The 13,665-nt window shown below is 30.4% G+C and overlaps 2 protein-coding genes and 1 long non-coding RNA gene across 3 annotated transcripts in view; 2 read left to right on the top strand and 1 right to left on the bottom strand.

Moving 5' to 3' along the window:
- The first annotated feature begins 1,731 nt into the window (after window positions 1–1,731).
- Window positions 1,732–3,710, top strand: LOC140433278 (RNA transcription, translation and transport factor protein). Its single transcript, XM_072521307.1, has 5 exons — window positions 1,732–1,887; window positions 1,978–2,196; window positions 2,485–2,574; window positions 2,628–2,788; window positions 3,381–3,710. Exons 1-5 carry the CDS (start codon window positions 1,827–1,829, stop codon window positions 3,582–3,584), a joined length of 735 nt encoding a protein of 244 aa, XP_072377408.1. The 5' UTR covers window positions 1,732–1,826; the 3' UTR covers window positions 3,585–3,710.
- Window positions 3,658–6,390, bottom strand: LOC140433279 (uncharacterized). The gene is made up of 2 exons (XR_011949916.1): window positions 6,154–6,390; window positions 3,658–3,781 (listed from the first exon to the last, which is right to left on the bottom strand). It is a non-coding gene; the product is annotated as an uncharacterized lncRNA (long non-coding RNA).
- Window positions 6,391–7,187: 797 nt separating this feature from the next.
- Window positions 7,188–13,665, top strand: part of Vha44 (V-type proton ATPase subunit Vha44) — a 59,861-nt gene continuing 53,383 nt past the window's right edge. The window contains exons 1-2 of the mRNA XM_072522724.1: window positions 7,188–7,322; window positions 7,840–8,050. Of these exons, the coding sequence (XP_072378825.1) occupies window positions 7,919–8,050 (132 nt within the window). The 5' untranslated portion in view covers window positions 7,188–7,322; window positions 7,840–7,918. The remainder of the gene's footprint in view (window positions 7,323–7,839; window positions 8,051–13,665) is intronic.

Below are 13,665 nucleotides of genomic sequence, written 5' to 3'. Positions count from 1 at the left end.
TTCTTGGAAAAGCTAAATTGAAAAGATGACGTTGAGGGCATCCAGTGGAGTCAATATAATTCGGTGCCTGTGTCGAACATGGTGGGGAGCACATCCTGCTACTTTACACATTTTATATAAGGCCTATATTAGGCCACACCTTGATTATGGATCGATTTTTCTTGGAGGTTGTGCCCGTTCCTTACTTACAAAACTGGATAAAGTTCAATATAGAGCTCTCAGAGTGGTCGGGGGATTTATGAGGTCCTCTCCAGTTCATATTATTCTGTCGGAACGTGGGGAAACACCGTTAGATCTTAGAAGGATTTGGCTAGCATCTAAATTTATATTAAAGGTGGTAGCATATGACAACCCAATATATTCTTCAATAGAGTAATTTCATATAGTATTTCTGAATTACTTTAGTTTCTGGAGAAGAAAATACTTCCCACCAATACTGGGTGCCTTCTAGAATAAGATTCATGCGGTGGCTCATAACTCCTTATTTCCTTGTCACTCCTTCCCGCTTGATTCTTAGATTTTACGGTTTATGAAACTCTCAACCTAGGGAAATAAGGTAACCAAGCCAAGTTTGTGTCATGGTACATGGTAAATGGTCTGAATATAAACTTATCTTCACAGATGGATCCAAAGATGAACAAGGTAATGTGGGCATTGTATATACCTTAATGAAAGCACCGAATTAACAGCAAGATTATCATCTAGTAATTCAATTTGTTCAGCAGAATTATTTGCGATAAAAAAGGCATTAGATTTAATTCCACAGAATGATTTTGAAAAAAGCCTAATTTGTAGTGATTCAAAAAGTGCTCTGGAGAAAATTACAAGACCAAGTTATAAGGCTGCAATACACAAACTCTTCGATTAAAACAAAAACTTAGTCAACTCCATGAACAAAATAAAGAAATTAAATTCGCATGGATTCCAAGTCACACCGAGATAGTGGGGAATGATAGAGCTGATTATCTTGCTAAACTTGGAAGAAAGCTACCTGTTACTGAAGAACTAAAGGCTTCCTTTAAAGATTTTCAAACTAAATATAAGGAAAACCTATGGATCAGTTGGAAAAACCGGTTCCAACAAATAGGACAGGTAAAAGGAATTACTTATTGTACAAATGTTACGGTTCCATACAAAAAGGCCTGGTTTACAAGGTTTCCAAACCTGGGGAGGGACATAATTGCACAAATGTGTCGTATGAGAAGTGGACATTGCAGCGTTCTGGTTCATTTATTTAGATTGAACGTGATCAATACAAACTTGTGTTCATGTGGCAGTTTAGGCACCTTACAGCATGTGTTGTTGGAATGTACTAGATATTAAAGGGAGTCCCAGTTACTTAGAAGGGAATTTCAAGGTGATCCAACTTTTATAGATGTTTTGTTCAAAAACTTAAACTCAAAGACACTGCTTGTAGTGCAAAAGTTTTTAGCGTCAACAAGGTTTCAAGTGTAGTTCGTTAATGTACATTATAAGATTTAATCTGCTTGCTTGAATTGAATGTGCTTAGTGCGGTTTGGTACAGTAGTATAGAACTAGAACTTTAGAACTTATGTGAAAGAACTTTTGACTTAATTTTTTTTTCTCCTTTAACTATTGTTGCAGGTTCAGGAGCTATGAGCTTAAGCACGTTAGGTACGGCTCTTGAACATTCAGTATAAATACACAGATCCTGGCCGGATAGCCCTGGTAGCTAAGGCCAAGCAAATGAATGGAAGAAAAAGAATCAAAATCAAGCCGGTTTAGAAAAAGTGTGGTTAGTTTGTTTGTTCTATTCTGTAGCGTTTTCTATAATTATTAATAATATTAATATAATTCTTTAAAATATGTCTAAAAGATTACTCTCTGCCCTTGAATATCCAAATGCAGATAGTGTAAATTTAGATGGTAAGCCAAATAAATCTACTCCTTCCTTCTACTCTATATTTAATAAAAACTTATGCAATTTTGCATAACAATAACACTGTTATTTTTTAGATGAAAATACATTCAAATCCATAATTATTTGGTTGGAAGCCAATAAAATACGAAAAGCCCCAAATGATGTTATCAATCAATTAAAGAATAACAACAGAGACTGGCATAATACTTTTTCCAAATATAAAGATGGAATAGGCTGTCCTCCATTGAAAAATAGAGCTGAAGAATTGCAGTGGATTTTAGGTTATGCAGTACAATTGGAAACACAAAAGAATAGTATGTATTAAATTATCCATCAAGTATTGTTTAAAAACATAATTATGCTCTCATGTAAATTCACAGAACCTTTTGCCTATTTTCACTGATTTAAATTTTACAATGATCTTAATATTGAAATATATGCCTACTAGTATGGTTAAATTTCATCAATAAAACTATTTCAGAATTGGTTCATAAACGAGCATAGTTAATTGTTATTCCTATTCTTGAAACCTAAATATTTTTATTTGTTCTATGAAAGTAATAATATATTGCCAAACCTATATAATTGATTTTCCTTTTTAGAAAACATTTATTTGAAACATGCAGTGGAAAACTTACAAAGCAAGAATGTTCCAGCTGTAGTTGCAGAAAATGTATTGGATAAATTAGACTGTGAGTATAATATGGAGATAGTTTTATGTTAGATTTAATTAAATTGTTTTTAGTTCGCAGTGCAGAGTTTGGTGAAGGTATAAAAGAACTTGCTAAAGTTCTAAATGTAGTTTGTCACCCAGATCCCCTTGTTACACTAAAAGCAGTGAGAAAAGTGGTCATTCAAAGAATGTCACCAGATTGTGTTGAACATCCTGAAAAATATGTATTAAAGGTTTGTATACAAGTTTAATATGTCACACTAATAAATCTAATATCATAAATTTCAAGAAACATCAAAAAGCCAACTCATCAAGAAACTTTTTAGCTGGTTTATCTAATATTAAGAGAAACCCAAGTCTGTGTGTTTTATAACAAGCCATTAAAAAAAACTGAATTAAAATAGGCCTTGGTAGAGAACTTATTTCTTTTGGGAGGTTACTGTCCCACACAAGAAATTAAAAATAAATATTTCACAATCTAATTTATACCTAATTATCTGCCTTCCTTGAAACACAATTTATAAATAAATACTAATCCACTTATATTTTCTGTTGATTTATGAGAGTTTACTATTTTTTCACCTGGGAGAGTTGCCATATTTGATGAAGTTATGGAAAATGAGGTTCCGTCAGCATCTAATACAAGTTGAGTGTATGGAAATGTCAAGAACAAATTTGTAAATTATAATTCTCATTGCATTCAATTGTGTTTTAATCCCACAGAAAGACATATTTAATTTATGGAGTATTTATATTTAGTTAAAATAAAAAGTATGATGAATCAGAATTTTTATTAGAAATTGTTTCAAAACTTTAATTTTTTAGGGGACACCTTTTCCTATTCAAGATTCTGATCTAGGCTTTGATTTGAATGATCCAGTGTTGAATCAAGCAGCAAAAATATTGAGGATGATCTACATTCAAGATATGCGAAATTTGCAGACAAGGGCTAATGAACTTATTGTAGCTGTACAATCTGTTACAGCCAATCCTAAGACGGACACCAAACTGGGAAAAGTTGGTTTCTAAATAAATAAGGCTAATATTTAATTTAATATATAAGAATTTGTGAATAATTTCTGAATTTAACAACATAGACATCTACTTTTAATCTCTTATTTTATTTACTGAATACAATAAATATTTATATAGTCATATTTTTTTTCTTATACTATCTTGGACCACTTGCAGGTTGAAAGTTTCTTTTAATCCTAGACCAAAGCTACCTAAAACAAAAATACAATTTATGGTATATACATAACCAACATCAAAGACAACGAGTACATATACAGGGTGTCCTGGAAAATAGTGTATTCCTTAAAGGTATCAACTGAGTGCACCTTTTAAAACAGAAGTCTTACATTTTTTTGTAAAAACCATTTACAAAAAAATATTAATTTGAATCCATTTGATTATTGTCCACAGAAAAGTAAATACAGCCTGCAATATTACACTCCTTGCTATAATTTGTTAATTACTGTGAATCATCGATCCCTAAGAATAATATGTATTGATACTAATAATGTGATAGAGAAAAAGCATTTGTTTTTATTAAATATCTAATAATTATTAAGGTTTGTATACTGTTTAAATTTACATGAAAAATTATTATTACCATAAATGTTTGAAGTGAACACCATCTGCTCAGATATATGCATTTACTTGATAAATTCAATTATTCTTAATATCATAAGTATGTAAATTGTGTCAGATTATTTCAGCAGCATCAAAAATCGTTGTCACAATTGTACTTGTTTCAATTTCATCCTGGTTGTCATAAACTAATGATTTTAGATGTCCCCAAAAATAAAAATTCATAAAATTGCATTTCAGTGTTCTGGGTGGCCACAGAATGTATCCCTTTTTACCAAACCAACGATAAGTGCTGTCAAGGAAATTTTTAATATGCCTGGTAAATTTTGCTGCGGCCAAATTATAAAGAAACGACATTTCACAATGTATTTGTAAAGGTATGCCTCCAAACAGATCCTCTGACGATTTTGTTTTAAAACCATCTACAAAACCCTAATCTTGGAGGTAAATATTGTAAATGTTTTTTAAAAATGCCAATCATTCTTGCCATAGATCTAGTATATCAGTTGAAATAAATATTCAGTCTGAAAATAGTCGATGTTTGTATAGAAAATCATCACTGTTGGGTAAAATATAAGTTATGATGTGAAAACTCAAAACATGAGCATATTCATCATCAGGTGATCCACATTTAACATAAGAAACAGGAGAGGTTAGTGTCAATCCTAGATCCTTGGGTGCTTTTTCAATTATAGGGTGAGAAATGGATGAACTTACATTAGAAATTAATATTCTTTTGGTAGGTGAAATAAGTAGGCTTTTTGGAATAACATTTGAATTAATAGTAATATTTTGATGAGTGCATAGAAGATTGTCACTTTGCATTGAAGAAGACAAGTAAATACAAATAGTGAGCATGGGAGATTCTAGATGTGAAGTGTATGTTTTTGGGAACAATAATACTACCTATTTCTTTAATATAATCAAACAGTACAGTATTGATAAGAGAAGGCATGATAATTGCCTGGTCTCGAGAAGGCACAGGGGGTAGAGGTAGCAGCTGAATAAGATCTAAGCGCATGTTATTTGTATGTGAAGTTGGTTACAAGTTAATGTGATCCTGGTTACCAAAACCACAAGCAACTGGTTAAATTAAGAAAAGGTTAAATAAAAGTAAATGTCAGCTAGGATCACAGTCTGAAACTCAGTGACAGGCCTATTAAATTCTTAACCAAACAAGCAAATCAAAATAATATTCACCTAGTTTGTACTTAAGGCTGTTTTAGCAGTCCAAGCACACTGCGATTTGAAATGGGCGTATCACTTACTTTTCTACACTGCTTACGCGAGACCATCTTTACTCAGTGCCGCCGGCCGACGGGTAGTTTAATGACAACAAATACATTATTCTCCATTCAAATTAGTTTTAACATGAACTAACTGACCGTACGTTCATGAGATTTGACGTCACGAAGGCGATAACGATGAAACTAAGTGCCAATGATGAGTAACACGTTTCATTATTAGATTTCAGTATTTTTTAGTAATTATCTTTAAAGTTGGAACACGCTTTTCTCGATTATTACTGGACACAGAAAGGTGAAACAAAAATCAACGATTACAGAAAAAAAAAACTCTTGAGTGATGGGTGTAAAAAGTTTGGTTATAATAGAATGTTAAACAGTATATTCCAATTTTTCAACAGAAGTTTAAAAAAAGTAAAACCATCAGTTTAAAGGCAACATAATTTCGAATAATGTGACCAAATTTCGAGACATTTTGTCTGTAAATAACAGAGAAAACACTGTCCCTAGGTTTTGGTGCACCAATAAAACAGCCTTAACAGACAATTTATCATACTCTTTGATATCACATTTAAAGATGATAAAAACTCATATTAAATTGCTATTAACTTAAGGACCTGTACTAATGAAGAACAACATGTGAATGATTAAATATTATCTATATACTAATTACAAGACTTTTGTATATATATATATATACATACATATACATACATACATACGTATATGTATATATATATATATATACACAATTATCTTACCAATCCCCAATAAATTTAATACAATTTTTGAAGTGCTTTTATAAAATCTTCCTGTAGAAATTAAATAGGTTCCAATGCCACAAAAACACAAAATTGATATTACTTGGCAAGAAGTACAAGATTTTTGTTTATCCATATTTGAAACATTTAAATAATATCCATCTAAGAGACAACAACAAAGAAACTATAAACATTCAGAAAAACTATAACATAACCTATTTTAACTGTCATTTACGATTGGCGTTGCTATGGTAACCGAATATATTCTATGTATTTTTAATACCAACATAAAAAAATACATCAACAACTTTTTTTGTATATATCGCACAATTTTTAAAATATATTTTTTAAACGATTTCTAGAGTGAAAATCAAAACGTCAAACAGCATTTTAAAATGCAATTTTCATTACAATAAATTCTGACTTATTCCCAAATAAACAGAATATGTAACAAAAAATATTAAATCTGATTATAGTTATATCAAAGAATAAATAATAATTATTATTTATTATTTGGTTATATTCTAATCATTCTTTGATTCAATGTATTTTTTAAATGGACATACAAAAGAAACCATTATATATCAAGTTATTGTAGTTATGAGAATTAGTATTTATTGGAGAAACTGTATTAACAAGAAGAAAATACATATTTGACAATTTACCAAAATTGTCAAAAATGAAAGAAAATTTGAATTGTCAACATCTTTTACTATTTGGCTGGAAGATTAAAAAGATATAATATCCTTATATATTTGTGATGCACTTTGTCAATAGAAGTCGTAGTGGAAGCATTAAAGATGAAAATAATGAATATGAAGATCAGGCATCTTCGTAAGCATTTTGATTTCCATTAAAATATAAAACCCTAGATCCACTATAATAATTTTAACAATTAACATTTTTATATTTATTAATTATTATAGCCAATAAGCCAATAATTGTTACTTTTTTAATATTTGAATATAAAATATATTATAATGTTTAAAAAATTATTTTTGAATTCTTAACGTAAAAAACTCCCTAAATGTCATTTGGGTAGGTCCATCTAAAGACAAATGACGGCACCAACAATCACGTGAAACTTCAATAACGATCAGCTGGGCTGACTCTGTTCATTGGGGAGTGGTTGAAAGGGGTGTTTTTTGGAGTTATTCCATTATTTGAAGGTAAAATAATATCGACTATTCATCAATCAACTTAAAGAATTAAAAATTAAAAGAGCATAAAAATAACTTCACTCATTGTTTCCATGTCTAAAATTCATTTAAACTATACTTCTACCCAATAATTATAATTTTAACTATTTCTTAAGGGTAGGGACTACATTAGCATGACCTAGAAGAATCAAAATAGCTAAGTTTTCTTTTTATATTTCAATGGGCCTGTGTTTGTTATGCATTTAAATAAAAAAACAGATTGGTTCCTCAAGAAGAAATATAATTTTTTTGTTATTTTGAGAAAAAGCTTGTTCACTCTTGTAAATTGAGCAGTATACAGTAGTTTACTAATACCTATGAATAGTTCTTATTTTAATATTGTTAATATGTTTATTTAGCTCTAAAACAATCTTGAGTTTAAAAGTCACATGACAACATTAATTGAAATTCAACATGAAGCTTAAAAAATCAAAGTACCACTATAGATATATAATTTGGAAAATAGATAACTATTTTTTTATTTTAGGAGTGATAAAGAAGATCTTGGAAGCCACCATAGACTTCATTCACATAGAGCAAGCATACTTTCTGATCACCAAGAAGAAATGACTGAGTATTGGTTGATATCTGCCCCAGGGGAAAAGACCTGTCAACAGACATGGGACACAATGAATAACCTAACAAGTAAACAGAATAATTTGTCAACTAACTACAAGTTTCAAATCCCAGACTTGAAAGTAAGTACCTTTTTAACCTAAGGTGAATATGAAATAATTTAATATCTCAGAAGTGAACCAGATGAATATATTTACAGAATGTTTAATAGTTTAGTTTGTTTTTGGTGATAACTTTATTTATTAAATAATTTTTGTTTAATCAATGTGAGCAAACATAACTTGCTTTCTGTTCATTTTTTACGAACTACAAATACCTACCATTTTACAGAAAATTTTATCCAGAAATACCATTAATAATAATATGATTGATAACAATACAAAAAAATGTTCTATTTGAAATTTGGATGTTATTTTTGCTACTTTTCTTATTTTACTTCTGATTTAAACTATAAAAATAATTAAAAAAAAAAGAAACAGACTAATTGACAGGGAAAGAAACTGTAATCCTGATTAGTAAACCAGAAATTTGCAAAAAGATAATTAACTTTGGTCTTAAAGCCCGTTTTCACGCTACATCTTATTGTATGTTTTGTTGGGTAGGACAAATCCTAAACAATAAAACGTGGCATGTAAACAGCAAAACGTACGTCTTGTCAAATCTAAATGAAATCCAAGGTCAGATCGTAGAAATGATGGGAGAAGGATAGTTTTGCGAGAACTGATAGGTAATCCGATCTTGACTTATTTGACGAGTAGTTCCACTGCAGTTCGTTTCATTTTTCCCAAAAAAAAAGAATAATAATGTCAGATTTGCGGCAATGCACCCACGATTTTGCCGTATTTCCTGTTACAATTGTGAAAGTGTAAATACCTGGAATAAGTTTTAAGTTAATTGTTATAGAGATCTGTTATAATACTGTATTATAATTTTATTATTAAGCAATGATGGATTCAAGAAGGAAGCAGTTAGTTGTCTTAGATCTTAACAAATCTGTGTGAGATGATGAAACATATTCATAATTGACCGCTCTCATCAAAACAAGTGACACATTCAGATGATGATAATGTATCAGGATATGAACAATGTGAGGATATATTTTTTGGTGACGATTCCATTGATGATCCTCATTATGTTTTGTCAACTCCTGAATCTTCATCGGAGGAGTCTTTTACTTCTTTGGTTTAAAAAATGACAACTAAGACAGAAGCAAGGAATGAAGGAACCATTGTGTTGGAGCTGAATGTGAATACAGTGGGTACCAGTGATGGTAGTGCCAGTTCTCAATGTAAAAGAAAAAGGAAGGCTGATCCAACTACTTGAAAGAAGAAAATACGCAAGAGGTTGAGTCCTACCTAAGACAACCTCAAAAAACTGCACATGTATTTCATTAGGGACTTGATTTCCAACCACATCTTGATTATGAATCTCCCATTCAACTTCTCTTCTGATGGTACTGCATCTAGTCTCTGGGATGAGAATATTTCTGATAATTACATTTTATCTGGTAATCATCATTTTGATGTGTAAAACTAAATTATGTGATTAAGTTTGTGATATTTATACTTCTATTATTGTGATATTTATACTTATATTTTTTTGTTTTATTGTATACATTGTAAACATCGTTAATCTTGTTGGGCAGCTGCCCATTGAAAATAAATAAATAAATAAATTATGTGGTATTGATCTGCTACTTGTTCAGATACTTGCATTTTTGGGTACTCTTTGCAAAATTTGGCATACGAATTTTATCAATCGCCGATCGTTTCTTGATTGAGGTTTGTCACCATCTAATAAAAGCGCAAAATATTTTCATTCATGGGTCCATTTCATGCGCTGCCTCGGTTGTCCTGCATGAAGCCACTTTCAGCACCGGCTATTTTATTATTATTAGTAAAATTTAGAGGTAACCCTCAGTTGTGAAATTAGGTTATAATGCTACAGCAATAAAGAATTACAAATAAATTACTGATACCCAACAGTAAACCGTTATAATAATAGACTTTGTAGTTAGGTACATAAAAATGTATTATTGCTACTTTATCTAATTGTTGTTATTTTGAGAATATAATTTATCCATTGTTGCGTACGATTGTATTACCGTAAAGTAAACATTACTAAGATTAACTATTCGGAATAAAAAATTTGAGAATAACCTACAGTCATTACAAAATGCAAATCATTTTTTTAAAACCCATAAATAAGCCCTGCTAAACTGAGATAAAATTTTGTGTTTCTATGCTAACGAATTTACAGTTATGATGAATGTATTACTAATAATATTCATTTTTAAATATTTTGTAATTTCAAAATTTGAATATTACAACAACTATATAATTTTTTCAAATGAAGTGAATTGTGTAAAGTGTGTAAAAGTAAAAATGCATATCTAGAAGTACACCACTAGTTACAAGCTATTATATGGGAGCTATATCTGCTTTTATGTATTTTAAATTTGTTATTTATTTGACTCTATATCATAAAGATTATTTTCGAGTGAGTAAACATAACAAAACTGTGTACTGTTTCCTCAGAAGAGTTCCAGAAATGAATTTGTGTAATGAAAAAATTATATCAATGTGAAATTCATGATTAGTAATGAGAATAATATCCTAACCTCTAATTAATGTTCTATCCTCTAATCATAAACATAGAATACAAGATAGCCTGGCTGCTGCAATACAATCGCATTCCCCCAGTGCGACAGAGAAAACTGACGCAAAGCAATCCCTGCATCTCTTTCTAATTTGCCAGGTTTATCGACCACATGACCTTCTCATTGGTCATTTAGGTCACGTGGTCGATAAACCTGGCAAATTAGAAAGAAATGCAAGGACTGCTTTGTATCAATTTTCTCTGTCACACTGGAGACATGGGCTGATATTGCAACGATCAGTCTATCTTGTATTATATTAAGATCAGTTTATCTTGATTATATGCCTATGCTTCTAGTTAATTTGACTTAACCTAATTCTCATATCAATAACATACTTTTGACTTAAACTTTTTGATTTAATTCATATAAATTAATTGATGGTATGTGTGTTATTTAAGTAGTAATAACTGAAATCTATTAATGTAGGATTCACTTCTTATTGATTTAAGGTGATCTAACTTACCTTTGAGTAATTCCATGCCAATTAAGCAAAGTAAGAAGCAACTGTCTTTGATTTGGCTGAAATTGTCACACTTATTCTTTATCATAAAAATAAACTTTTCCCAATATCAGCTCAATAAGTCAATTAGAGACCATGTATTAAGATTTTCAGGAGAATCACTCATTAAAAAGGTTGATTTCAGCACAACTTTGCTTTGGTACATGTAAAATATATAATCAATATAAAATTTTCTGCTTAAACATATGTTTACATCTGACACTTCCCTCCGTAAATAAATGCCAAGTATCAGACAGAAATTTACTTTCAGTGTTTATTTACATACTGATAGAAATTAATAGAGCTAAGTATTCTAAGACATTCTAGAAATGCTAAATCTGAGATAAATGTATGGCGCTTTAAAATATACACAGCATATACACAGTGGGTCAAGTTAATTTGGAATCTATTTTGACCTTATAACTAACTTTTTTTAGTTTTGTTCCGATTTTGATGAAATTTGAAACCTATATTAATAGCGCATGTTTATATTAAAATTTACAAGACTAACGGAAAACCCTGAGGACGGTCTAAGTAAGGGTCATTTTTAGAAAGGCTTACTTTCAAGGTCATTGCAAAAATCACCCTGTTAATATTTCAAATCTATAATTAGTATTACTATTAATAAGTATCCGGAAAGACTGGCCTTGAAATCGTATTAAAATTTTTTAAGCCTTTGGATCAAAATAAATGACATTCTGAAAGGGCTTACACAGTATTTTTGTTAATTTTTTTTTATTCAAAAGGTAATAGAAATTTTGTAACTAAATAAAACAACTTAATATTAATTAATTAAATTCATTATGAATGTGTTTATTTACTCCATGTTTATTTACTACAGCTTGCATTTTTCGACGCCACTGTCCAATTGATTGGTTAATAATTTCTTGGTCAAATTGGTTCCAACAACAGACTATCCGATGTTTTAATTCATCGTTAGTGCTGAAAATAGAGTTTTTGTGAACCATGGCTTTTAATGCACTCCAAAGATTGTAATTAACAGGGTTAAGATCAGAGCTATTTGGAGGCCACATATTAGGTTCGATGAAATCTGCAACTTGTTCTGGCAAATATGTTATGGTACTTCTGGAAGTATGGGATGGTGCTTCATCTTGTTAAAAGGTGAATCGTGGCTAATATTTCCTATATCAGCAAGCATATTCCTTAAAATATTTCTGATTTTAACACCAGCGTCTACAATATAAATTTCTGTTTTTCTCATTGATACTGTGAGTGAAACCATGAGTAAGGCGGAAAAATGACTCCTTGGAACTAAAAGTAAATCTAGCGGTATCTCAGATTTCTTTCGACCATCAGAATAAACCCTATTGTTTTGGAGGTTCTTTGGTTGTCGCAATGAAAAAACTTTTTCATCTGAAATCCAGAGTTTTTCAATTTGTTATCTGCTTCTGAACCTTCTTAATAACTGTCTGCTTCTCTCAAATCTTTTATTTCTTATATCTACAGATATTTTTTGACAATAAATTTTTTTGAATGGTCACTTATTCAAGGTACACAGTTGTACATTTAATGTTTCTTATTTTTTTCTTGAATTAATAACATCATTTTGCCCAACATTGTCAAGAATTTCCCTTATCATGGCAATATTTTCATGACTTCTGCCAGTTTTTGTTCTTCCCCTCCCCGATTTCATTTTAATGATGACAACAGTAAACTAAACACGTTAATCTCTGCTGATAGTTGTGAGTAACATAATATATCGGATAGTTTTTTGTTGGAACCAATTCGACCAAGACATTATTAAATGATCAATTGGACAGTGGCGTCAAAGACTGCAAGCTATAGTAAATAACCATGCGGGGACACATCCAGAATGAATTTAGTTAATTAATTTTAAGTTGTTTTGTTTAGTTAAAAAATTTGTATTATCTTTTGAATAAAAAAACTATGTACGCCTTTTCAGAATATCATTTATTTTGCTCCAAACGCTTAAACATTTTTAATACGATTTTAAGGGTAGTCTTTCTGGTTACTTATTAAAAGTAATACTAATTTTTGAATTTAAATATTAACAGGGTGACTTTTGTAGCGACCTTGAAAGTAAGCCTTTAAAAAAATGACCTTACTTAGACCCCTTTTTTTTCCTTAGTCTTTTAAATTTTAATTTAAATATGCCCTATCAATGTAGGTTTCAAATTTCATCAAAATCGGAACAAAACTAAAAAAGTCAAAATGGGTTCCAAATAAATTTGGCCCACCGTGTACATATATATTTTGTGGATACCTGATATTTCTATCCTGTATTATATATTTCTTTGAAAAGTGTTTATTTTATCTCGCTAGAAAGAAAAAGTGATCTGTGTGGATTCAAGAGTTGATTTTGAGACATGAAAAATACGGTGCCTACAATCAGTTAATGTCTTGAGTTCATTATTAAAGATCCAGCACAGCGACTTTTTTTAGAATCAATTCTGCTGATTTCGAAAAACCTCCTTTTAGAATTGCTACCATTATATGAAAGCAAGATACCAAATTCAGAAAAGCAATTAGTGTTAAAGAACAACTTGCTGTAACTCCACTGTAGTATTAAATTGTTGTGCCATTTCCTGATAATCATT

The sequence above is a fragment of the Diabrotica undecimpunctata genome, chromosome 2 (assembly GCF_040954645.1).
Source record: "Diabrotica undecimpunctata isolate CICGRU chromosome 2, icDiaUnde3, whole genome shotgun sequence".
In the NCBI taxonomy this organism is placed as follows: Eukaryota; Metazoa; Arthropoda; class Insecta; order Coleoptera; family Chrysomelidae; genus Diabrotica; species Diabrotica undecimpunctata.
This window is presented reverse-complemented; position numbering and strand designations above follow the sequence as displayed.